This window comes from Pavona decussata, unplaced genomic scaffold, assembly GCF_977016875.1.
Source record: "Pavona decussata unplaced genomic scaffold, jaPavDecu1.1 SCAFFOLD_223, whole genome shotgun sequence".
Taxonomy (NCBI): domain Eukaryota; kingdom Metazoa; phylum Cnidaria; class Anthozoa; order Scleractinia; family Agariciidae; genus Pavona; species Pavona decussata.
The window spans coordinates 812,110-840,000 of NW_028145628.1; the positions used below are offsets into that span (position 1 = coordinate 812,110).

The 27,891-nt window shown below is 37.3% G+C and overlaps 4 protein-coding genes across 5 annotated transcripts in view; 3 read left to right on the forward strand and 1 right to left on the reverse strand.

Annotated features, from left to right (window-relative positions):
• The window catches only part of LOC146459020 (uncharacterized), a 274,511-nt gene that overhangs the window by 16,411 nt on the left and 230,209 nt on the right, over positions 1-27,891 (reverse strand). The window lies entirely within an intron of this gene.
• Positions 1,259-6,730, forward strand: LOC146459023 (uncharacterized). Its single transcript, XM_085089791.1, has 3 exons — positions 1,259-1,637; positions 2,581-2,611; positions 5,883-6,730. Exons 1-3 carry the CDS (start codon positions 1,344-1,346, stop codon positions 6,545-6,547), a joined length of 990 nt encoding a protein of 329 aa, XP_084945917.1. The 5' UTR covers positions 1,259-1,343; the 3' UTR covers positions 6,548-6,730.
• Positions 10,427-26,467, forward strand: LOC146459024 (uncharacterized). 2 transcript variants are annotated; one of them, XM_085089803.1, is made up of 4 exons: positions 10,427-10,491; positions 19,624-19,917; positions 25,004-25,034; positions 25,800-26,467. In XM_085089803.1, the coding sequence occupies exons 1-4, from the start codon at positions 10,489-10,491 to the stop codon at positions 26,456-26,458; spliced, it is 987 nt and encodes a 328-aa protein (XP_084945929.1). In that variant the 5' UTR covers positions 10,427-10,488; the 3' UTR covers positions 26,459-26,467. The 2 variants fall into 2 exon arrangements, with proteins under 2 accessions (XP_084945929.1, XP_084945928.1); XM_085089802.1 differs by lacking the exon at positions 10,427-10,491 and adding an exon at positions 19,394-19,511.
• Positions 10,602-16,082, forward strand: LOC146459025 (uncharacterized; the record flags this gene model as incomplete). Its single annotated transcript, XM_085089709.1, has 3 exons — positions 10,602-10,898; positions 13,772-13,778; positions 15,427-16,082. Coding segments are annotated over 3 exons (960 nt in total), but the record flags the coding sequence as incomplete, so codon positions are not given.

A 27,891-nucleotide genomic window follows, 5' to 3' on the forward strand; every position in this document is an offset into this window, starting at 1 on the left:
ATGGGTGACATCACGTCCGGCCCCACGTAAAGGACGATTCTGTGGACAACTCGTTCAGCGTCGCTCAACAAAGCTGTCTTCGACAGCGCTGAATAATTGAGATGATTCGCTAGGTTCGGCTGATCCCTACTGCGAGAGGAAGATAGCTAGAGATGAATTCATGTTATAACGTTTGGCAGGAAACCCGAATAAATCCTTTGTAGTTTAATTGCGTTTTAGCCTCGTTTCCATTCGTCCTTGGTGCGACTGGTCGAATGTGCAGTGAGATCACCCGTTGAGCTGATCATTAAGACGCGCCCAGGAAGCTTCTGTGCTCGGTTCCAAGACCCCGATAGCTGGATTATTTCGATAAGTGCATTGAGGCCTCGGAATGAGGCTGACTGCGGTTACAACCACTGAATCATATTGCGTCGGAAAATCACTCAATATCGACCACATGACTAATTTCATTAGACAGGAACATAAATGGATATAACTCTTACTGACAATAAGGGACGGATGTTAATAATGAAAGATGAATAAATGAATTGGATGCAATTTTAAGAGCTCGATGCTTGTTTAAAGTTCATTTTTTTAATTTCGTATTTATCCAATAGCAAAACCATATGTAATTATTTTTAATGGACAAATTATGCCTCGACGCTTTCGTTCCCGTAGGCAAAGCTTTAGAAATCTTGATTTTCATTTCAGTAATTTTACGTTTCTATATTAGATTCTAATTCTGAAGCTACTTTTTTTTTATTACATCCGATTGGAGTCGGATATGCTCCTTAAGTTGACATACTGATATTCGCTTGAAAAATAAACTGAGATAACATCAAAGGCTAAAAAAAAAAATAAAACTTCTATGAAACCGAACGTTTTAGACTGTTGTCATCTGTGATCAGAGTGATGGCCGACGACAAAATTCGAAGACGTGCAGCACTCATCCTTAAATGAGTTTACTATTTCCTTAGGCCTTTTTACCCCAGCAAATACAAAGTGACATGAGATGCTGATATATCGTATAAAATGCGTTACACTATTCGATTGCTAACATGCTTCCTTTGTTTCACAAAAAATAATACAGAAAAAACGAAAGCATGTCACGATCAAATGATTAATGGTTGGAGTAATAATGATTTGTCATTAGGAAATGTAAACTTTCATTAAGCATTAGATTAAAAAAACCGTTTTTATGAAATTGCCATCAGTTTTGCCTTTAATGTCGTCTCCTTCACTGTGATATGGTAAGTAATGTCTTTGAATCTTAACATTGTTGCTTTAACACAGTTTAATCCATGCTTTCGTAAGTTTTCGGCCTCTCAGTACGTAAGGTTTACTCTTTCGTCTTTGTCCTCCAGATGATTAACACAGTTTTCATCTTGCTGTACGTAACAACAACGATCAAATCAGACGAACATGGTGTGTTCTTTAAAGTCGAAGAAAATAGATTTCTCATCACGGATGAAACCAACGTTGTTTGGGCTGAAAAAGTCGACTCACTATTGTCCTGTACACAAATGTGCGCGAGGCGAGTCGATTGTCAAAGTGGGAATTTTATGAAAGGCCAACAGACATGTTCACTTCTCAGCAAAGAACGAACAAAATATCCTACAGGGCTTTTGAAACGAGCCGGGTGTTTTTATTTGGAAAAGGTAGGCTGGAAGTCGTTTGTCAATATTAATATTAGTAGATAGAAGATTAATTTTCGATGATTACCGCCGTCGTTTAACTTCAATCTCTTGAAAGGAAGTACAGGAAGCAATATATTCTCTTATTGATTACATATTGTCCTCCAGTTAGTAATTTAAAAACACTGAAAAAAGCCTTCTTTTTTTTGATGTTCTAGAGTCATTTTGTAACTAAGTGAAGGTGCTTTCGCAAGATTTTCACTACAAAAGGCCAAAAACCCTGTAATACTTACCCTTAAAGTAATAAGTGTAATACTTACCCTTAAAGTAATAAGTATAATGAAATAACTTAATAACTAAAATCTCAATGGGAGGAAGCGACCGCTATAACATAGATGTGACAGTTTCATAAGAACATAAAGACGGTTTATAAGGTAAAATAAATACAAAATAATAATAGGCTCTAACATAAGTTTTTAATAGGCAATTTCCGAGTTGCTTTAAGCCTCATTATGAAAGCGAGGCTAAGTACAAAGTTTTTATTATGAAAATTTGTTTTCATGCATATGCAAACAAAAGTAATTTCCACACGTAAAGCTTTGCACTAAGCCTCGCTTTCATTATAATGTTCACATCAAAACAGAAATGGCCTTTTTAAGGCCCGGCACTACAATTTAAATAATAAAAATAATTGTTGTTTTAAATTCACAATGTGTGAGCTGCAAAATTATTTCTATTATTAGTCCAGGCCAAAACTTTGCCTGGCTTCGTAACCATCTTTTAATAACTATGATAAAAAACAATCTAACAACTACGTTTTATTAAATTTTTTTAATCTTGGTCACTTCTTAAATGCAACTGCACTCGAATTGTACTTCTAAGAAAAAGAAAACGCCATTTATTTCTATAAACTTGGATGTAATTTGTTAATCAACGACTTATTCGACAATACGAATCGCTTCTACAGGTTGGCTCTCTTGAAAAGTCCACAGTACCGGGTAAGTATGTAAAGGTTGTTTTATAATCCATCGAATATTTTCGCTCGCACGCAATTGGTCTAAACGCCTCACGTGACCGAATATACCCCGGCTAAAACTGGGGAATATCCAGTGATATTCCCCAATTTCAAAAACTTCAAGGCGCGTCAAGTTTGCAATTAATATTAATGGCAAGATGGGGGAACGGTTTGTTTTTGTGACAGAAGAAGAGATAAACCTGCCGGTCAATAAAGCAGTACCAGAAAACATCATACGCTCTAAACGTTTTTGACGGTAAGCTGTTCGTAAACGAAATGTTGAAATACTCAAGCTCGTATTTGCGACATTTTCTCTTGGTTTGAACTCTGTTCAACAGTCCTTGAATTAGAAATGTGGCAAAACTAAAAAATATGAAAGACGAAAAGTTTTAGCCCATCTCATTTAAGAGTACTTATAGTTTTTTTTTCAGTCTGGCACAATGTGAAAGCCATCAACAAGCCACTAATTAAAGTGAGTTTAATAAGCTTGAAGCTCGCTCACACGACGGCAAATATTACAGTTGTAATTCAATAAGAGCAATTCGTGCTGGCCTGGATAGGAATTTAAATAAGGAAAACATAAATTTCAGTACCATTACTGACAGAGTTCAAGCTGGTAAATGATGCTATCAATGCTCACCTGGTCGAGATCGCTCGCGAATGCAAAATCTCGTCCACCGACGAAACATAAACCAGCCATGATACCCGAGATGTCGAGATTCTCTACGAAGAGAAGCGGCTTGTCCTACTCTCGAGCAACAAGTTCAATGAATCCTCAGCTATGGTGATCAACTTCGTTGCTGGCTCAATTCAATGTCAAGTTAGCCAAGAAAGCGCTCTGATGGAAATCCAGCAAAAACAGCCGGTGGCGTCGTGTTCGACTGCAGGTTCAGCTTCGATTTCTTCACAGGTCGTTTTCGGCTGGTAAATTCCACAATTGTACTGCTCCAATTGAACACTAGATAAAGGAACAGAACGACAAAGCTCCAGTTGTTTCGTTGACTGCGGTTTACACTTTTTACGGAATGCGATACTTTACAGTTTTTTGCTTTCGATGATCTTTAGCTTGTCCTCGATAGGTAGTTAGATTCCCTGTAACCTTATCCGCCACTTGTATATTGCTTTTGTCTTTCACGGAATTAAACAAGTTTACTTTCCTCCCAAATGTTTTACCTTTTCCCCAAACAAACGCTTTCGACTGAAGTGAAATCTGACGTGGAGACGTGGAGATTTTAGAAGCCAACTGACAAACTTTGACGTGATTGACATGTGACACTGTGAATGGCAGATGCTGCCGATTCCCGCATGTTGCGAAAAATATTTGAAAGATAATAAACACAATAGCCTCCATTTGACTTTAAAAATATACTCAGATATTTGTCCTTGGACATTATCTGCTCCTCAAAGCTCACTGTTTTCCTCGAGCGAACTGTTCGCTTCTCGGAACAGATAATGCCCGCGGAGAAATATCTGAGCATATTTTCGCGCAAAATGGAGGCTATTGTTTATATATTACCTCTTTAAAAGTTTTCTTTTTTTAGTTAGTTCAATAGATCAATTTTGATATATTAAAATTCTAGCTTGGCTACGAGGCTTATGGGTATAAAACATAAGAAATTAATTATTCATCTCTGACCCTCAATGTAATAGGCCTTATCACGGTTTTTGACGCCATTTTGACGAGTAGGCAAACACGTCTGAAATAACAGTGCTTGTATGGAAATCCGATGTCAAATAATTTTCATTAAACATAGCTTCTGAAAAATTCATGAATTGGAAACTTTTGGTACTAGGAAAATGATTTTAAGAAAAAAATTGGGGGGATGTAGCTGTGCCAGAAAGCGTCCAGTCGTGTTTTGAACTTTCCATACATTTCCCTGTATTTTTTCCCGCGAACTATTTTTAGTAGCAGTTCACGGCTGGTTCGATACAGACAAATGTATGGAAAGTTCAAAACACAACTGGACGCTTTCTGGCACAGCTACATCCCTCCAATTTTGTTCTTAAAATCCTTTTCCTAGTGCCAAAACTTTCCAATTCATGAATTTTTCAGAAGTGATGTTTTATGAAAATTATTTGACATCGGATTTCCATACAAACACTGCTATTTCGAGCCTGTTTGCCTACTCGTCAAAATGGCGTCGAAAACCGTGATAAGGCCTATTTATGTTGCTTTCTTCCCCTTAGCCTCGTAGCCAAACTAGAATTTTAATATATCGAAATTGGGCCATTCAATGGAATGTTTTTTGCTATTACGATTTTAACGCATGGCTAGTCCTCTTTTATACATATTTTTCCACGCAAATGAATCGTATTCAATGTCACAAGGAGTTGAACACTGCCTTATAGCATGAATTTTCTTCAGGATTATTTTATATCGCTATTTCGCTAACTTGCGAAAGCAGACTCTTTTCCGCCAGAAAAGGCGTCTGCTCTCGCAAACTGTGATTTAGCGGGTTTTTTTGTTTTTTACTGGAACGAAATTTGCGTTTTGCAGTAGATTGCTCTCATCGGTAGGGGACTGATTTTTGCGATACCCAACAAGTCGAGCATAGTTTTGAAAACTATCACAGAGATTGGAGAAGGAAATTAAAAAAAAAATAAAGAATACTAATTTCTGAAGTCAAATTTAAAAGGGCACGCTCAAATCTCAAGGAAAGCGAACGAGCTCTTCGACACAATATTTAAATTTGTGTAACGCTCAATAACTAAATATACACTAAGTGCTTTTGAGTATAATATTGATACTGGATGTTTAGCCGGGGAGTAAATTTTATGCTTAACACAAAAATGCAAATTGCGAATTTTTCCACGGGACTTAATTTTTAATTTGTCATTAAAAAAAAAAACAGTGACAGAAGTTTGAACTCGCAACAGATTTATGTCATATGTCGCGTAGCTAACAAACGTTTTTTTCCGAAGGAAACTTATCAGCTATTGGAGGTATGCTGTGTACAATATATCATCCATAGATAATTGCACATGGCATTGATTTACAAAAGACAGAGGTATGCATCGCTGAAAATAAAATAAAACAAAGTCCTAATTAGGAAAAAAAACTCGCACATCATAAAGCAACCAGAAATTTAATGTTTTTTCAATTTTCCACTTTGTTTCTCATGCGCGTCAGTTATTCACAGAAGTTGTTTTCTCTTCAGTGTTAAGAAATGCTTGAACAATTGAAAAGACCAGTTAACTTTAAAAAAAATCAAATGCAAGTATTATAATGATTAACAAAACGTTTCTCCACGTAGGTACCACTCAAATGTCCGCAGTTCCCTCGTGCCAATTCCTCCGCAACCAATTTCCTTCTACTCCCTCGGGTGTTTATTGGATTGATCCTGAGGGCAGTTCTCAGGAAAACGCGTTCACGGCTAACTGTGACATGGAGACTGATGGCGGAGGTTGGACTCTGGTATCAAGCTATACATTCACTAATTACCACTATTTCACACAAAATTCAAACGCAATCACCCCAAGACCAAGTTGGCCAGCTAAACCGGAAGTGGATGTTCCCATCTCAACAACTCCACCACTGAACGAAACAGACTACAACGCCATGAACTTCTCGCTGTGGAAACACATTGGCAAGCAGGTCTTAATCAAGAGCAATATCAACAATTGGTTGATTTGTCTTCCGGGAACTGGAAGTTTGGTTGATTGGCAGGATGGGAGTGTTAGGTGTCAGATCATTAAACGCGTGACTGCCACGTGTAACAGTGAGCCGGCGCCTTCAAAATTTGTTCGAATTGTAGGAAATGGACCGATGTTCTACAGCACTGGCTACTGGGGCAGCACCTACTACTACTTTGATGGTTACACCGGAAATAATTGGCCTACCCATGATCCTTGTGGAAAGAACGGTGCAAACCACTTGAAGAATGTGGCTGATTCACATGGAAATATTTACATTCGTTAGTCGACTGCAAGCAACCCCAAACAACATTTTGGCTGCATTTAAATACCCAGAATCTAAATATGAATTGTAACATATAGTGATAATGCCGAGTCATTCTTTGATTTTGCAGCTGGCAAAAAAATGTTGGTCACAGCAGTCATTGAGGTTACCATGACAACTGGTCACCTTACTTCTGTATGATATGTAAACGTCGATGTGCTACTGCCTCCGATCACGAAAATGATCAATCTTTCGCTTGATTCTGGTTATTTTCCACGTACCTGGAAGTGTGCTCTAGTTCGGCCGCTGCTGAAAAAGGAATTGGCTTAGCCCCTGTCTTTAAGAACTTCAGACCAGTGAGTAATTTGGCATTTGTCTCAAAGCTAGATGAGACTGTTGTTGCCAAGCAACTACAACATTATTTAGATTGTAGCAATCTGTTCCCAGTGTTCCAATCAGCCTATCGACAGAATCACAGCACAGAAACTGCACTGCTTAGAGTTATGAATGACATTCTCCTTAACATGAACGACCAACGCGTTACTTTGCTAATTCTGCTCGACTTGAGTGCTGCCTTTGATACAGTTAATCATGACACCATTCTACGTCGACTTGAGTACTCATTTGTTATACAGGGAAAAGCTCTTTCGTGGTTTGCGTCCTATTTGTCTGGAAGAACTCAACGGATAATGATTAACGAGTCACTATCTGAACCTTTTAAATTAGAATGCGGCGTGCCTCAAGGTTCCTGCCTGGGTCCGCTATTGTTCACGTTGTACACGAGTAAGCTTTTTGAGATCATTAAATATCATCTGCCCATGATTCACTGTTATGCTGATGACTTACAAGTTTACATCTCCTTTAGTCCGAATGACAGAGCTGAACAACTTGCTGTGGTGAAGAATATGAAAGACTGCATCAGAGACATCCGGTCTTGGATGTTGAATAACGATCTTAAATTAAATGACGAGAAGACTGAATTCCTCATCATTAGTACATCAAAACAGCTGGATAAGCTAGACAATATCAGTATACGTGTGGGTGACTCAGAGGTTCAGCCCGTGCCAATTGCAAGAAATCTTGGTTCTTGGTTTGATTCTAGGCTGTCCATGGCAACACATATCACAAAAATCTGCGCCTCTTCATTTTACCATATCTATAATATCCGTCGGATCAGAAAGTATCTTTCACAGCAGTCAACTGAGACTCTTGTCCATGCATTCATAACAAGTCGCCTTGACTATTGCAATGGTCTTTTATATGGACTACCAGACTGCTTGTTAAATAAACTGCAACGAGTACAGAATGCTTGCGCCAGACTGATTTTTAAAGAACAGAAATTTGGCCATGTAACGCCCCTTATTTATGAATTACACTGGTTACCGATTAGATACAGAATCGAGTTTAAAATACTTTTAATTACTTTTAAGATTCTTAATTTTTTAGCGCCTAGTTATTTATCGTCCCTTATTTCTCTTAGGCTGCCATCCATATATAATCTAGGGAATTCTAGCGATAAGCTTTTACTTAGTTATCCGCGTTTTAAATCAAAAGCTACACTTGGTGACCGTTCTTTTACCTGTGCTGCACCGATACTTTGGAATGCGCTACCATTTGACATAAGAAGCGCCACCACAGTTAGTACTTTTAAAGCCAAGCTAAAAACTCACCTATTCCGTCATGCATTTTTATCATAGTTGTTTTTTATTACTGTCAGTTTACTTTTAATTGTGATTTTTTTTTAATCATTGTAAGTTTATTGTTGATTGTAATTTTAGCTTTTTAGCCTTTTTATTCCGTTTTTAATCTTGTCATGCGCATTTGAACATTTCTTGAAATTTGCGCATTAGAAATGTTATTATTATTATTATTATTATTATTATTATTATTATTATTATTATTATTATTATTATTATTATTATTATTAAACAATGTGGATACTATCCAAGGAAGATCTTTTGGGATATTGCTTTTGCTTTAGCAAAAATTCAAAATATAAATTTAGATTATTTCATGTACTTAGCTATGACTCTGGTGCTAACATGCCAGTGAAGAATCTTGTTATTCAGGGCTCCGCATCTATTTCAAAATTTTCTTAATCCTATGTAGACCTTCGGGGAGGGCAGATTCTTTATTCAGCTAAGACTTTTTCAGTTACATGTATCGAGTTATCAGACCCATTAATAGATTCAATCGCAGAGACTAGCGATAATTTACACTGTGACAATTTGCTGGCCGGTTTCTTTTTAGGTTGATATTGAGGTGGGTGAAAATTGGTATGGTTAAAAAACAGCTGTAGCATTGCCACACATTTTTATAAGTCATCTAGGTCGATTATCGTCCAATCACTCATTTTCTTAGTAAACCAAATAGTCCCTATAAAACTGAACGTAAAAGTTAGCCTTTGCTGACTAATCCCGTAGAATAACTGAGTGTAAACATTAAAAAAATCTTATTTTCTTCTCTCCTTAAATCATTTCTATATTAAGCTGTGGAGTTTTCCAATAAAGTTATCATAAAAAATGAAAGATAACTAGATTTCATTAGCTAATGGATATGACATATACAAAACAACTTTAATTTTGAGTTTAATGGCCAGGTTAACTGAGGATGTCTTCTAGCCCTCAACTGTGGACCCAAAGAGGGCTTTCGGCCAACTTTTGCAGCAAGCTGATGGATGAAACGTTGAATATACATATTCAAATACAGGTGAGATCAGCTTTACTATACTGATAAGAGATATTAGCCGCCTTCTGCTGACCCTTACTCGAATTTACTAATGTTTTTAACATTTCTTATATCTTTCTAGCCTTTAGGATTTTTTTTAAATTTATTGTTGGCGCTAGCTTTATTTAAGACTTAAAGGTTCATTTTTATGTTGATGAACTCTTACGTTTTGAGAAAATATGCTCACAGGAGATAACTTTGAACGTTCAACACTTGTAGGAATAAAGATAAAGTTTGGTTTCAAATACTTGATTTACAATGTTTAGTCTTTACAGCTGTGATATTGGTACGGTACAACTGTGAGATTTTTATCTGACGAATGAGAAAATAGGTCTGGAATATAGCTTATTTTCGTCTTTTTATTTAATTATATTTTTTTATCATACAAAAGCACCTCTTACAATACAAATATGTACACTACACTACAATATGTTTACTACTTACACTTTCTCCGTGAAAGCCTCTACATTGAGTCACGTTCTCCCACGAGTTTTAAACGAGTTTTTTTTTGTCTGTCGCGTTGGGACAATCAACTCTCCCAACTCTCCGATTTCTTTTTTTAGTTTAAGTGGACAGAATTAATCTAACAGTATTAAAGAAAAGAATTGTCTTTTAATAGCTTTGAGTTTTTACTAAACATACTGTCGGACTCAATTTGCACCAAAGTTTCACTTTTAATATTCGATCGCGCGGTCAATTATTAGCACCTTAAACGCTTTTATATCTTAATTAACACTTTTCCAGCGTGAACTACTTCACAACTGTTATTTTTATAGCCTTGAAAATGAAGTCATAACGACTTCGAGACGTCCGATTTTATTTTGACCACAAAACGACCGGACAGCTTTTAGGAAGACAGACACTTAAGAGATAGGTTGCTTATAAAATGTTAAAAGATGGAACTCATCTAAACCAAACGCTTTAAACTGTTGTCATTTCTGTTCTGAGTGACGACTGATCGGATAACGAAAACGTTCGGCGCTACGTTCTTCGTTTGATTTAGGCTTTTTCACAGACTTGCGTCGGCAAATATACATTGACAGGAAGTGAAGTTCTAATAATTAAAATAGATTTCTATCATTAATTATTGACAGACTCCTTTTGTTTCACAGCAAAATTTAATTCAATAAAGAGAAAAACACGTTTAAATTAATGAAGATTGGCTAAGATAGCATTGGATTTAAGGAGCTCTATTTTTATACGGCATGTAATCGTTCCTCGTACTCCACGGCAAAATGGTAAATGATATCTTCAAAACTGCAAAATTGTTGCTATTATCTATTATTTTCGTAGGCTCGCCAATAGCATACGTCGTCTTAAGCTTTATTCATCCTTTCTTCTTTCCTTTTTGCAGAGTTTAAGTACAGTTTTCACCTTGCTGTTCTTAACAACAGCAATAAAATCAGACGAAAATGGAGCGTACTTTAAAATAGAAGAAAACCGGTTATTCTTTAGGGGAAACGAAAGCAGTGTTTGGATTGGAAAAGCCGTTTCACTGTTGTCCTGTTCACAAATGTGCGCGAGGCGAGAAGATTGCCAAAGTGCAAATTTTATAAAAGAACAACAGACATGTTCGCTTTTCAGCGAAGGGCCATCATATCTTACAGGGCTTCTGAAACGAGACGGGTGTTTTTATATGGAAAAGGTAGGCAAAGGCAGATTATACACGAGCAAGTTTTCCTTGGCAGTATCTCGTTTGGAGAGCAGGGATGGTGCAGTGGTGAGAGCACCTGCCTTTCACCAATGTTGCTTAGGCTCGATTCCCGGACTCAGCTTCATATATGGGTTGAGTTTGTTGTTGGTTCTCGTCCTTGCTTCGAGAGGTTTTTCTCCGGGTACACTGGTTTTCCCCTCTCCACAAAAACCAGCATTTCTAAATTCCAATTCGATCCGGAATCTGAGGGCCACAGGTTTGTCAGTGGTAACAGACTGTTAGGTGTCATCCTCGTGCAACAAAGTTTATTTATTTTATTTTATACTGACAACTTAAACTGACTTTGACACGTTCATTTGTAAACGGAGAAAACATTTTCGAGAACGTGTTCATAAAACTGGAATCCTTTTGAACAAGAAAACTCTTGTCAAGTAAAATATAATGAAAGTTTTTGTCGTACACACGACAATAAAGTCTATTTTAATGTAGACTTGTTAAGGAAAACTTGTTTGGGTGCAGCCGTCTTGATGGCGGTCTTTTGTCAGTATAAACAAATAGCAAGTTGAGAATGATGTGTTATTTAGTCAGCGCCACAGGAAAACTCGGAAATTAAAAAAGAAATCCGGCTTCTCCAAACAGGAGTCAAACCTATCACCTTGCGATTATAGAGTGTTCTCACATGACGTCACAACGGCCATGTTGGTGTCCCAAAACAAAGAAATGGCGGCCATGTTGGTGTCCCATTAAACTAAACCTCTGGGAATTGAACTCTATTTTTATGCAAATTATTTCTTTTGTTTCAGTAAACCAATTTGGCCAGTACTCACATGAATGAAAACACTCTATTAGTTCGGGTGTTTTACCACTGAGCTGTGGGAGACTCGTGAGAGCTATATATAGCTACGCCCTTAACCTAGGTTCATGTGACAAACGTCCTGCATACTGCCAGGATTTGACTGGCGTTGAATGGCATATACGCAAAGGAAGAACTGTGATGGTGTTTTTATCATTAACTTTCGTCTTTAATCTTTAACATGAAAAGGGGAAGGAAACAATGAATTCTCTTGTTGAGTACTCATAATTGTTGCACACTAATAGAATTGAAACCTGGCGGAAGCATTAAAATAATTTTCTCTCCTTAGTCCTGTTTCTATAATGTTCAAGATGTTTTCTAACTTGTTATTTGGTTAGTTTATTTCCCATTATAAGAAAAAAACAGCAGTTGGACATGTGTTTATGTTTTCTTTGACCGAAATTCGGAGTTTGGTTACAATAACATAATAAGCAAATTAAATAAAATCATTGCTGTAGGAAGATCGCTGTCACGTAAAGACAACAGTGATTTTCAGGAAGGTCTTCTATGAAATGAAACATGACTTGATGTAAAAGTTTCATGTTAATAACAAATACATAAGTTTGGAATTAAAGTGGGTTTTTGAGTTAATCTGCGGCACTACAATACCAATAAGTATTTTTATTACAACCGTTGATCAAAATTACTAATCAGCCAAACAGTAATCTACCAAATGCATTATGCAAACTTTGCAATCTTGGCCACATCCTAAGTGTAAATTGCAGTTATCAAAAACTTTTGAACAAAAACACCTTGTCAACCAACAAGGATGTTTTATATTAACACATAATAAAATGTGTTTTCCGGTGCCGAAAATATGGCTTTTACCTCATCACTTAGTACGAATATCTCTATCTTGTTGTTATTCAATCAACACATTGTAACACTGCGCAAATATATTCATGGTGTACAGAATATTCGTCGTCCGTACCAAACGTTATCGTGCGATATAGGTAATTTGACTTCGGAAGATCGTCCCCAGCTTCCCCGCAGTAACACTATGCTTTGTTAATAATGTGTTGAAAAAACATTTAGCCCGCTCAATGTTGTGTAATATTCCCTGATTTTAGCCAACTAAGTACAGGCCTAACGGTTTGCGTGCTGTGTACATGTATTGTTGAGAAATATTAAAAATTTGCTGGTCTAAGAAGGATACCAAGACATACGGATGAAAGTTTTTTATCTATCCTTAAAACCTATTTTTTTGGTAGTAGCCAAGCCACTGTCAAAAAGTTTTACTTCGAATACTTCGGATACTTCGTATCCGAGACAGGTACAACCAGAAAACTAGGTTCTTTTCAGGGTTTAGAGTCTCATTTCAAATTATGAATTTCTCTTCTAGGTTGGCTCGTACAGAACGTCCTCAACCAGGCTTGGTACGTATGTGAAGACTTACGTGAGGCCGTTGAATTGGAGATGAGATGATAGATAGCCAACGAGGCGCGTAGTGCCGAATTGGCTTTCAAAAACTCATTAATAATTCATAAGCCCATTGACCCATCAAATGGACGATAAAACATCACGTGTAGTGGCTTTAAAACCCGATAAAACCTACTCCTTATTAGTATACGGTGTTTTATGTTTTTCTCGTAGGCTTATTCCCAACGTTCACAAAAGCATCGTTGTTGTGAACTCTCTTTTTTTTTTCATATTTTTTTTATTTTGCCACACCACAAATACAGTGTAAACAAAAAAAAAAAAAATAGAAAAAAAATAGATGTAACAATGGCGAGGAGACGTAAAGGAAACTATGAAGCTTATATTAATTAGGTCTCCTCAGCTATTATTTTACAAGATGAAATCAAAAAAGAAGATAATAACACGACGACGAATACAATTACAATTTCATACAATTACAATGTCAAACGGAAGGATATATTACGAAAACAAAAGCTACAAGAAAATGAAAACTACTAATAGTTATTATAGAAAAACGCCTTAAGTGCTTTCTTAAAGGAGATAGAGGAGGACGAGTTGACGATTTCGGTACACAAGGAGTTGTAAAATTTAGGTCCCTGGTAAAAAACGGAAAATTGTTTGATGTTAGTTCGACAAAGAGACAAACGATATAAATGAGTTTCTTGTATGATACGAATGAATTTCTTTCTGTAAGTTGAATTTACTGTCAAATTTCAAAGGAAGGGTACGGTTTTGGTAAGAGTACATGAATAAGCCTAATTGAAATAGGTGTATGTCATGAAATTTTAAAATAGCAAGTTTTCTAAAGATTTGATCAGTATGTGCATAGAAATGGTTTTAGCTATAGTTCTCACCACTCGTTTCTGAAGAATTTCAAGACGAACAAGGTTAGGTTTGTAAGTGGAGGCCCAAATTAAGTTGCAGTAAAAAAAGGAAGGGTAGACTAGTGAAAAATATAATGTTCGTAGAGATTTTGTCGACAAGTAGAATTTAGATTTGCGAATTATTCCGATAGACTTTGAGACTTTGTTAGCCGCATGTGAGATTTCGGACTTCCAGTTTAAATTTTCATCTAGAATTACTCCCAAGAAAACTGTTTCTTTTACCTGATCAAGTTTATAATTATTCATTAAAAGTTGAATATCATGACTTGTACGTTTTTGACTTGGTTTAAATACCATAAATTTAGTTTTCTCCAGATTTAATGAGAGCTTGTTAGCTCTAAGCCAAATTGACAAGTTATTTAGCTCAGTATTAAATGTTAGCTAAGCAATCTGCATCCTTGTGAGACAGAAAAGCGTTAGTATCATCAGCAAATAAGATTAGCTGTAATATTTTAGATGCATTGTTTATATCATTGATATAAAGCAAAAAAAAAAAAAATAAAGGTCCTAAAATAGAGTTTTGTGGTACACCACATGAAATGTTGGTACGTGAAGAAACCTGACCGTTGTATTCAACAAATTGGAGTCTGTTTGAAAAATAGCTCTTTATCCATTTCAAGGCCAAGCCACGTATGCCATAGTGTTCAAGTTTATCAAATAAGATAGAATGATCAACTGTGTCAAAAGCTTTCGAGAGGTCTAAGAAGACGCCAACCGCTAATTCACCGTTATCCAACGCAGATGAAATTTTGTCGTGCAAATCAATCAAAGCAAGCATGGTAGTGTCTCTTGACACACGCTTTTCCAGGAATGTTTTTGAAGCCGTGAAAAAACTTGCAGCACGTGTTTTATCGGATCTAAAACCACTCGGCTGGGTCTCGTGGTTTTAAATCCCGATAAAACACTGCTGCTGTTACATAATCATTTCATTTCAAACAACCATGAGTGAAATAATTGTTTTATCAAAAATAACCTAGAAATAATGCTACATCCTCCTCTAATCGAAAGGTAAGCTCTAAACTTATTGACATCGAACTAACTCTTTCATACAATGATTTGTCCGTTTGTTCTTTCAACTTTAATAGTCCCCTCTTTGAAAGTGCTGCGCTTATGTAAATATTTTCAAAACGATAACGGAAATATTAACATGTGAGTTTTGAGCGCACAATTTTTACTGGAACTTATTCTTGCAATTGCTTTAAATTTTCTTCACTTTTTCACCTTTTCCCCTAATCTTAAGTTATTCACTACGGAAGTTGGTTAAGTGATATTTTTGTGAAACCGTTTTAAGTATTTCAATGACCAAGTAACCGTTTTAGCAAAAACAATATTAAATACAATTAACGGAACATTTCTCACCTAGGTACTACTCAATTGTCCGCAGTTCCATCGTGCCAGTCTCTCCGCAACCAAACTTCTTTGTCTCACACGGGTGTTTATTGGATCGATCCTGACGGTGGATCCAAGGACAACGCGTTCAGGGCTTACTGTGACATGGATACCGATGGCGGAGGATGGACTCTGGTATTAAGCTATACATTCACTAATTACCACAAGTTCACAGATTTTTCAAACGCAATCACACCAATACCGAATTGGTCAGCGAAAAAGGAAGTTAATGTCCCTGTCTCAACAACTCCACCTTTGAACGAAACAGACTACAACGCCATAAACTTCTCGCTGTGGAAACAACTTGGAAGACAGGTGCTGATTAAATGCAATATCAACAATTGGTTGATTTGTCATCCGGGAACTGGAAGTTTTGTTGATGGGCAGGGAGGGAGTGTAAAATGTCAGATCATTAAACGTGTAACTGCCAGATGTAAGGGGAAACCGGCGCCTTCGAAATTTGGTTGTAGTCGGCGCGATGGACCGATATTATACAATGGCGGGAAATTTTACTACTATTTTGATGGCAACACTAAAAAACATTGGCCTGTTCATGATCCGTGTGGATTGAGCGGTCCAAACCATGTAAAAAATGTGACAAATCCCCACGGCAATATTTACATTCGTTAGCCAGCTGAAATAAATCCCAAAGCAATGTTTTGACAGCGGGAAAGACCCGACAACTGGAACTAAAATGTTAACTGAAAAATTAAATGCAGGAGATGCCTTAATATGGTAGCTTGTAGGAAGACAGTTGACATTTCACTAAGGTTACAACACTACTGGTCATGATACTGCATAAAAAATACAAACGTACTTAGATGTACAGTGTTATACAGCTAGCCTGCAGTGCAGGGGTATTTTGCGGGCGAGGGAGTGCTCAGTAGCTTCTTTGCGGAGTGCCTTGCCGCCATCTTGGATTATGACGAGAAGAAGATTGAGAAGTCTCAATCCAAGATGGCGGCCCAATGAACGAACGACTGTTAATGGCACACTCGGCCAAATGAAAAGACACAAAGAAAGAAAGGAAAAATACCAGTAGAAATAGAATCAAACGCTCTCCTGTGAGCCACCTTATTGATGAAATAGCGCTCGGTATTTTCTTCGCGGAATGCCTTGCCACCAACTTGAATTTTCTGGATCCGCCCCTGAACAATACAAAACAGCTGTCAACCATTTCTACATGCAAGGTTCGTTTCAAAACGTTACCCGGCTGCTGGATATGTGGACAATTTGTTACATTTTCTGTCTCACGCTGCTTCACAATTTGATGTCCCATCGCTTTAAATCAAATCACTGTTTCAAGGCTCATTTAAAAAACCGACATTGCAGGACTGAAAAAGTTATGAAAGACCTGGATGAACACAAAAAAATTCAAATTCCAAATTCTATCGGGATTGTACCCCCAATAGTAATCATACTGATAATTAAACTGTTGCTCTTAAATATAGTGATTTATTCGTTTATTTGTTTGTTAATATATCTATTTATTTTTACTCCTAGTCAGCAAATAAAATGTGCATCAAAGATTTCGTCAAGTTTTATTTCTTTAGGTGAACTTTGCATATTTTTGCACCGAAATGACAGTGACTAAGTTTGCTTCAGATTGAGGTGCAAACTAGGGTGACTATTTCGTATGTAGTTGACTAATATAATTCTATCAAGATTTGTGATCTCTTTATCCACCTTTACTTCTTTTTTCTTTCGAAACTACCTACAGGAGCTAAGTTAAAATTAGAATCCAGGGGCCCGTTTCTCGAACGTCCTGGTAACTTACTGGGCCCGATAAGTAATTTTGGTGACAAATGTCTCTTAACAGAAGTCATTTTTTGTTAGCTTTAAATACTAAATTTTAAAATCTTATTATTCTATCAAAACATTGGCGAAGAACCATGTCTGTAATCGTTGTGTAATCGGCGAAAAAACATTTAAAGATATACTTAACGGGCCCGGTAAGTTATTGGTACTTTCGAGAAACGGGCCCTAGGCCCCGGTTATTCGAAGAGTGGATAACGTTATCCAGCGGATAAAACGTACTCCAAGTACTACATTTTCATCCGCTGGATAAAGTCATGAACACTCCGGAGTAGATGATTAATTCTGCAACATTCTGAATTAGATTAAAATTTTCAGAAGCTGTCACACGGCATGTTACCGAGATGAAACTTCATATTTGAAATGCGATTTGCACGAAACAAAAATCAAGGCAAACGGCAAATAGTATCTCCCTTGCAGCCGTTCTGTGTATTGTCACGCAACGCTGGGGAGGAGCGTTGCGTAACGAGACACAGAACTGCTGAGACTACGCAAATAGTGTTAAGCTAGTTCATTCTAAACGTAGTCAAGCCATCCGAACGCTCTCAAGCCTCCACGTGATAGCCAATGGCGCTGAGAGGCCTAGGTGATCGACTTTCAACACATGATTAATTAGAAAAAAATAACCGCAAGAACGTTTTTGTCCATAAAATTCAGTAGAGACAATCTTTATTTGCTGAAAAGTTCTTTACCTCAAATCAGAAAGTAAAAATTTCGTATAGTGATGTGCAGACGAAAATAGAAGTCGGTTTTATTGTTTGTCTCTTTAAAATACGGCACAATAGTCTCTGGTCTTTTGTCTTGCTTTATAATCTCTTTTTGTGCCGAAATTAGATGACTAAAATGAAATGAATGTTTGCTTTTATCAACACAGTCGATAAGGTAATTTAGTATTCCAATTTTACGCTTTTCCCCTTTTCCCCCCCTTTTCCTACCTTTGTGCTTGCGAAACTGCACGGGGGAAATAATTTGGAAAAGTATGAGTACAATTCTATCAAAACAAGAACACTGAAGAGTTGTGTTTGCTACAACAGGTCCAGCGTACTTGGTCGAGCCTACCGCGATGTCGTACAAGTAAAAATGAGGTGGTTCTCTGTTTTAAACCCGGCCCATTTCCGCCCACGGGGTCACGGAAATATGAAGTCTCTGTTTTAATAGAGGGAACAGTATTATTTGATCTCAGACTGCACATTAGGGATCTTCATATAAAATGAAACTGAGGTACTTTTGCACGAGGGAAGTTTTTAAAATCCTGACAAGGAATCAGGAATGGTGTTTCTTGAAATATGAAATAAAAACCACCAAGCGGGGAATTGCTTCTGCTACCAGTTCTGCTCTATGGCGCCATCCAAATTCGAGTTGATTGATGCCTCAGTGACAGGACAACAGGGAGCTTAAGCACAGACGTTCGTGTGCCACGGACGGCAACCGGAAGTCGAATGTTTTCTTTATTTTCGTGGTTTTGCTCCTCACCACGGACAGGAAAATCTCTTGTTGACGACTGTGGTTTGACGTTACAAACGCGATGGCGTGAAAACGCTCCAAAAAGGGAAAAATTCAATTCAATTTCCGGTTGCCGTCCGTGGCTCAAAAACGTCTGTGCTTAAGCACCCTATCTAGGTTGACGGATGCCGGATTTTAATAAACGGCTGGAAAAAAAACATCTTCAAGCGTGATACCGCCAACATCCCTGGAAATAAAAATATCTCTTTGTTTAAAACTTCTTGTGGCTGCCAATGATGAATAGCTCCTTTTTTAATCAATAAATAACGAGATCACACAGAATAGCCGTCAGGTAACGCCTTAAATTCGAGGAGCAAGAGATTGGTGTTTAGTTCGATGTGCTAACTGACCGCGTGAAAACAAAAATTGACGTTCGTTAAAGCGATTAAATTTGCAAAGACGAGGGGTTAATGCGCAAAACATAAGCACTTGAATCTTTTTACGGTGACCGAATTACTTTATCAATTCTGTTGATAAAATAAAACTTCGTTTCTACTACCCACCCACGCGGCACAACGGTTTCCTTGGAAACTAGACCCCCTTAAAGATCGTTTTTTGACAGACTCTGACAATTTCGAATTGACAGCCTAAGACATGTCAAAATTAATGAAGACTGCATGGCTAAGATAATAATCACTTCCTTATAAAGTTTGCATTTTTAAATAACCACGTAGCATTGGGTTTAAGGAGCTTTTTTTTTTATAATCATGTAAATCGTTCCTCGTACTCCACGGTAAAATGGTAAATGATATCTTCAAAACTCAATATTGTTCCTATAATCTCAGTTTTAATTTTGTAGGCTAACAGCATAAGTCATGTTAAGCCTTATTCATGCGCTCTTTCTTTTTTGCAGAGTTTTAGTGAAGTCTTTATCTTGCTGTTCTTAGCAACAGCAATAAAGTCAGACGAAAATGGAGTGTATTTTAAAATGGAAGAAAACCGATTTTTCTTTAGGGACTACGAAAGCAGTGTTTGGATTGGAGAAGTCGACTCACTGTTGACTTGTTCACAAATGTGCGCGAGGCGAGAGGATTGCCAAAGTGCGAATTTTATAAAAGAACAACAAACATGTTCCCTTTTCAGCGAAGGACGATCAGGAAATCCTGCAGGGCTTCTGAAACGAGACGGGTGTTTTTATTTGGAAAAGGTAGGCAAAGGCAGATTACACACGAACAAGTTTTCCGTGACATGATCGTTTTTAACAACTCATAAACTGAATTTAACTCGTTCATATGCAAAGGAAGAAAACGTTTTCGAGAACGTGTTCTTTAAAACTGGAACGGTTTTGAACAAGGAAACTCTTGTCAAGTAAAAAATAATAAACGTTTTTGTCGTAGACACGACAATAAAACTATTTAAATGTAGACTGTAAAGGACAAGTTGTTGGGGTTTATCTGTTTTGTTTTTAAGGTTTTTCCTGAAGCGCTCTAACAAACAAGCTTGGCTGTTGGCAATCAAAATTGATCTCTTTTAATGTTATTCACAATCGCAGAGAGGAGACAAAAGTCTATTTAAATGTAGACTTGTGAAGGAAAACTTGTTTGGGTTTATCCGGCTTGATGGCGGTCTAACGTCAGAATACATAATTAAATAGAAGGTTGAGAATATAGTGTTATTCAATCACTAACACAAGGAAACTCGGAAAAAAGAAATCCAAATTCTCCAAACAGGAGTAGAACCTAATCACCTTGCGATTACTTATAAGTTCAGGATGCTCAATCACTACTGAGGAGACTCGTGAGAGCTACGCCATTAAACTTTATTTAATGTGCCAAACATCACAGTCATGCATACTGCAAGGATATGAATATCGATGTGTGTTCGTATATGCGTAAGGCAATACATTTGATAATATATTTTAATTTAATATTCTCGCCTTTAATCTGACTTTCTCGTTGAGTACTCATTTTCTCACCTCAGCCTTGTTTCTGTAATGTTTTCCAGTTCGTTATTTTGTGAGTTTAATTCACATTACGAGAAAAAAGGCAGCTGTTGTGTTTGTCGTTTCTTTTACCGATATCCGGGGTTTAAGTAATGAGGAAAAAATTAAAAAAATAAAATGAAATCATTATTGGAGGAAGCTCGCTGTCACGTAAAGCCAACAGCGGCCGTTTTCATGGAGGTCTTCCACAAAACGAAACATGACTCGATGCGACAGTTTCATGTCAATACCAAATACATAAGTTTGAAATGAGGGATTTTGAGTTAATCAGCGGCACTATAACATGAATAATGGTATTCAATCAGTTTAGCATTTTTATTACAACCGTTGATCAGAATTTTTAATACGTGACCTGAAAATTTTTATCGGTCAAAACAATCTACCATCTTTGCAATTTTGGTCACATCTCAAACGTAAATTGCAGTCATCAAAAACCTTTGAACAGAAATACTGCGCCAACCAACAAAGATGTTTTATATTAGTACGTGATAAAATATGTTTTTCCTATGTGCAAATAGGGATTTTCACATTTTTTTTTTTAAGCACGAATATCCCTTGTTAATATTCAACACAATTTATTCCCAAATTTATTCATTGTGCACTAAATATTCGTCGTCCATACACAACAGATATCCTGCGACAGACGTAATTAAGTGTGCTGGAGAGGAAAATGTAAGAGCGTAAACAAGGAACGACCTTGGAAGATCGCCTCCAGCTTTCCCGCAATAAAACTGTGCTTTGTTAACATTTTGTTGAATAACAACACAATTATCCAACTTAATCTTGCGGAATATTCCTGATTTTAGGCAACTCGGCCTAACGGCCTTGTCGGTTAAGTATTTAACAATTATTCCATGAACGCGCGTTGGATATGAGATGGTAAATAGCCAACGAGGCGCGAAGCGCCGAGTTGGCTATAACTAATCTCATATCCAACAAGCGCAAATGGAATGATTGTTTTGTTAAATTCTCCGCGTTTGGATATTGCTGTTGAAGTTGACTGAATTTTTATATATTTTCAAGAAAAAAATTTCCTTCAAATTAAAACGACCGGATGTTGAGGCAACCTCCGACCAAAGCGCGCGAAACGTAATGATCACATGACACGCGCAGCTCTTTGCAAACGGAGTTGAATGAAAAATCGAAAACGAAGAAAATCGGACACAGTCGGACATCTAAAATTGAAAAAACGTTTAAATGTATGAATTATAACCTTTCTGAGACTAGCAGTCAAGTGCTTTTAAAGTTTTAGCTCATCGAGAAGCGTAATAGTTGTGCACATTTGAGCAAATGTTCTGCTGTGTGGTGCCGAGCGAAGGAAGAGATCAGTGCAAGGACGGCTTTTTTCATGCTGTACTGAATTCCTCGCGGACGATTTAAAACACTTCAGGCAAGTCCAAGAGTACAAGGTACAACCTCACTGAGACAAGCATTCAGTGTAAGTTTTTAAACTTCAAGCTTATTTGAGAACTGTAAGTGCTGTGCACATTTGTGCAAATGTTTTGTTGAGTGGTGCCGAGCGACGGAAACGAACATTATGGCCGCCGCTCGTACGGATTTCATAGATGAACTTTTTCCTGAAGTCCTCGAAAATGCGTAAAAACATACAGGCAGGCATAAAGCTCTTCCTAAGAAATTTCTTCGATTGGCTTTAACCTCTTACCGCCAGGATTTGCAAGCCATCCTGAAATTTTTAAAGGTAACCGATTGTTATTGTTGTTGTTATGTGATCTAAAAATCTTAAAATCTTGCAATTTTTTAAAATATTTTTTATAGCGTCATACCAAACTTTGTGGCTTTTATTGTTGTTATATTGAGATGGCATTGTTTGGCATTTCTTTCTTTTCTTTTTTTTTTCTACATATTTCCGAAGAAACTTTCCCTTCCCGCCGAAAAAAATTAGCTCAGCGACACCTGGAGCATTCGTTTTCCATATAAGGTCAAACTACGGTATATGAGCTGATAACCGAGATTTAGTGAACCAATCAGAACGCTAGAAATGCAATATCCGAGGCTGAGAATTTAATAACAGGCGATATTCCACGCAATTTCGCAGGATAATTAGTAACGGTCTGTTTTATGTTACGTATTAATTGGAATATTCATATCGCTGTTAGTAGATCCTTAGTGGAATCAAACTCTTCGTGTCACATCTGTCTTGAATACAGGGGACTGAGGTTCAAGTCCTCGCCGGCCAACCATATTTTCACATAGTACGTTTTATCTTGCTTTTAGACCCTTACTTACTTTGTTATTTTCATATAGAGACATGCAAAAATTAACAATAAAAACCGACGTTAATTTCGGTGTCTTCATGACGCCATTGTCAAGGAGAAATAAAAAAATATAAATATAACAATATAACTATATTATAAATAGAAATATAACAGATCCTCACAGTGATCGTATGTGAAAATATGGCTGATTTATCTAGTACGAATATTCCCTGCTATCAGGTCAAATTTTATTTTGTGGCGGTGGTCCTCACAAACACAATCACCTGAGCCCAGACCCCTCACGGTCTATACCCTTGTTATGTTCTGCTAGTTTCTATATAGTTACTGTAAAAGCTTTCAAAGTCATGGTCAACTAAGCTCATGGAGTTTGTGGGGGAGAGGATAGAAGGGAACTAATGTGTTGACTTTGTTTCTCCTGTAGACGTCTTACATGAAAAGCGTCAAGGCTTTGCAAATGTATAATAATAATAATAGTTTATTGATGTCCCTCTCGCAGCCTAAAAGGCTGAATTACAAGGATGGTCAGTGACAATAGTACAAGACACTACGGTATAAAGACAGTCAAATAAATAATTATATAAATATGATTAGAAGCACTAAACAACAGATGAAATATAACAGAGAAAGGGATTACAACTGGTCTTGATACTTAATGGTGCAGAAATCTGCGAACCACTTTGTCTTGGGGACAAAGCGCACCGGAACACGTTCGCCTGATCGGAGGCAGTACGGCCTGTCAATTGTATAATATGCGCGCTGCGTATTGTATTGGAGGCCGAAAGAGAATTCAAGGGTTGAATATACTAAGTCCTACGCTATCATGACATAGAATCTGCGTATTAAGTTCTTTTTTTTTTTTAATTTCTCTTATATACATAATTTTGGTCACTTTGTGCCCGAGACAGGTGGAACATAAAGGCACCCAGTCGTCACTGAAAATTTAGCTCTTCTCAGTGTTATGGGAACAATTCAAATTATGTCACCTGGACATTTGACACCTTCAAGAACCATCATCATCATTTATTTGCCTTTTTAAATAAAAAGAAATCATTCAATTTATAATAATGGCGAGGAGACCTCAAGAACTCCCGCCAGGCTTAAAAGAGAGGCCACCTGTCAACAGCAATTGGTAACCTTGACTCCAACCCAAGGTTATTTTGGGATTGCAGAATTAGTGTCATTGTTTTGGCCTTTGGGTAAGTACTTTGAGTTAGGGTTTGTTTTCGGTTAGAGTCGGGGTTTGGGCGTCGACAAGTCACGCGACAAACCTTCTCATCACACTGCAACACCCTAGAATTACCAGACACACGGTGGTGTGTTTGTGAAGCGGAAAAAAGATTGCCCTGAAAGGTTAATTTCAAAACTGACCACCCCCCTGACTTGCACTTTGAGCTTTTTTTTTTTTTGAAATGTTTTTTTTTTAAAGTACACACAAGAGTCTATACAGCTCAGACTGGCCAAATTATTTGAGACTAGAGACTTACGAAAGTAATCGAAACTTACGCTCCAGCAAGGGTATACAGCTCCAAAGATCAATGATCGCCAATACGTTTCAAGATGAAGCTGCTAATTTATTTAATAACCTTCCCCTTTCTTTAAGAAACTGCATGGATCCAATTTTATTTTTTAAGGAGACAAAGAAATTGCTACAAGATAAAGCCAGGTCCAGACTGTGATTGATTTTCATTTAGCGTTTGGAACACATATTTTGTTATTCATTTTAACACCGTTTTTCTTAAGTTTGTCTTAGTTGTAATTAATTTTAGTTAGATATTAACGGATGAAGATCCACTCTGTGGAAATGCTGTTAATAAAGTCTTTATTATATTTATTATTATATTATTGTTATTATTAAATGGAGCTCTTGAAGGCTTGTACAAACTACTTTCTCAAACTAAGTCCTTATGCTTTGCTTAGACCGACACAAAACTTTCTAGTGTTACTAATACTAGAAGCTAACGCCAGTTTTCGGAGTCTGCGATATCGAAATGTGAACTACAATGGAAAAGAAAAATTCTTTCAGTCTCATTCCAAATTATGATTTTCTCTTACAGGTTGTCTCGTTTGGAACGTCCTCAACACTAGGTACGTATGTGAAAAGTCACTATATGATTGTTTACTAAAAGTTGGATCATTGGATAACACACCGAGATCCTGAGTTTTGACTTGGTTAAGCGGCCATGCACCAGAAATGTTCTGGTCGTTCTTTCAAAATCAGAAATAAGAAAAATCTAGCAATGTTCCTTGATTGTATTAAATAAAACAATCATCCCACTCACGCTTGTTATCTAAATAAGTGGAACTAACAGTGATCTGTTACTGGAACTGACATTGAGGACATTGAGGACATCAAAAACGAGGAAGCGTATTTCTGGCTTCCGATCTTCTAACACCGAAAAGTGGTTTGAAAAAACGAAACGCAGCCGAGTTCTTGGATATCAGTAACCATTTCCTTTGGTTCCTCTTCATGGATGTTTCAAAAGTTCCTCATGTATTATTAATGAGTTTGAAAAGACAATTATGCTTTTGGGTGGGAGCTAAGTATCTTCAGTTGTGCGTCGCTCAAGATCGACAACGGAAGATTGTACGTCCAGACGCATAATGCGTCTTGAGCTCACTTTTACACTAAAGACGCATAACCAGACGAACAACAAATGTTTGCCCAAGTTCGTCAGACGGGTAATACGTCTTCTGGTATAAAACGGCCAATATTAAAATTATTTATCACACAGAAGTTGTGTTAGCGATATTTTTGTAGAAATGTGTTCACTATTTCAAACATCAAGTAACGATTTAAATAAATAAATAAATAAATAAATAAATACAAATAACAGAACATTCCTCACGTAGGTACTACTCCATTGTCCCCGGTTTTCTCGTGCCATTCTCTCCGCAACCAAACTTCTTCGTCTCACACGGGTGTTTATTGGATTGATCCTGACGGTGGATCCAAGGACAACGCTTTCAGGGCTTACTGTGACATGGAAACTGATGGCGGAGGCTGGACTCTGGTATTAAGCTATACATTCACTAATTACAAGAATTTCAAACAACATTCAAACGCAATCACACCAATACCGAATTGGTCAGCGAAAAAGGAAGTTAATGTCCCTGTCTCCACAACTCCACCATTGAACGAAACAGACTACAATGCCATAAACTTCTCGCTGTGGAAACAACTTGGCAGAGAGGTGCTGATCAAAAGCAACATCAACAATTGGTTGATTTGTCATCCGGGAACTGGAAGTTTTGTTGATTGGCAGGATGGAAGTGTCAACTGTCAGATCATTAAGCGTGTGACTGCCACGTGTAACAGAGAGCCGGCGCCTTCAAAATTTTCAGGGAATTGGGGCTATGGACCGAGATTATACAGTGGTGGCAACAGCTTTTACTACTATTTTGATGGCTTCACCGGAAACAATTGGCCTACCCATGATCCTTGTGGATCGAACAAGGCAAACCACGTGACAAATGTGACAAATCCACACGGCAACATTTACATTCGTTAGCCAGCTAAAGCAATGTTTTGACTGCGGTAAATACTCGACAACCATAACTAAAACTGCAACTGAAAAATAATAAATGCAGGAGTTTCGTTAATATTGTAGCTTCTATGAAAGGCAGTTCGCAGTACACTAAGGGTACAGCACTACTATTCATGATACTGCATATTAAAAATTTAAATGACTTAAATGTACTATGTCCTAATATAGCTAGCATGCAGTGCAGGGGTATTTTAGGGGTGGGCTACTTTGCGGAATGCCTTGCCGCCATCTTGGATTATGACGAGAAGAAGATTGGGGAGAGTAGAAAATCTGAATCCAAGATGGCGGCCCAATGAACGAACAACTGTAAATGGCGCACTCCGCCAAAATGAAATGATACAAAGAAAGAAAGAAAAGAAAAAAACCGGTAGAAAAAGAATCAACAACACACCAACAAAACAAATTTAAGACAGCATTTGAATGGATGGAAGTAAACGAGATGAATAAATGTTTCTTTATAATCTGAAAACTAGTTTGTTGTCGGTCAGTATAAAATGCAGACTGCAGACTGCAGATTGCAGACTGCAGACTGGGTATAAAATGCAGAGCAGGTATAAAATGCAGACTGCAGACTGCAGACTGGGTATAAAATGCAGACTGAGACCAAAACCGTCTCTTCGTCAAATACAGGATACATTTTCAATTTTCAACTTACCTTAGTGTCACGCAATCACATTTCCGAGATCATCTCCCACGAAATTGACCTTATTTTGGACCCTTTTCTCGACAGTTTGTTTTCTTTATCTCGATTGGTAGCTTTCATTTCCTGAGGCCCTTTCTTCACAAAGAAGACTCAAGCTTAATCGCTTTGCATTAGTTCGAAAACAATTACGCCCATGACGGTTTTCATTATTATTATGAGGGAAACAAACTTGATTTCCGAGGGGGCGAAAAATTTGACATCGACAGATTTTAACTAGTTTCTTTGAATATTACCGAAGTTTTTCAAGGACAAATTGTATACCTTCAGTATTCTAGCAATACATGAAGACATATTTAATTTTATTTAAATAAACATTATTTTACTGCCATCCTGACTGCCACTTACCGATGTCGCCGATGTCATGTTGACGCAAAGCGGCGAAAAGGTCAACCACGTGCGAAGTAAAGGTCATGTGTCCGCGTTATTGCTTACGTCATGATTTGGGGTTGTTTATTTCAAGGTTGACGCTTTTCGAGAAGAATATAATAATGTCAATTTCATGGGAAATGATCTCGAAAGACAATTGTATGACACTACCGTAAGTTGAGTTGAAAAAATTCAAAATTTATCCTGTATTTGACGAAGAGGCAGTTTTGGTCTCAGTCTGCATTTTATACCCAGTCTGCAGTCTGCAGTCTGCATTTTATACCTAGTCTGCATTTTATACCCAGTCTGCAGTCTGCAATCTGCAGTC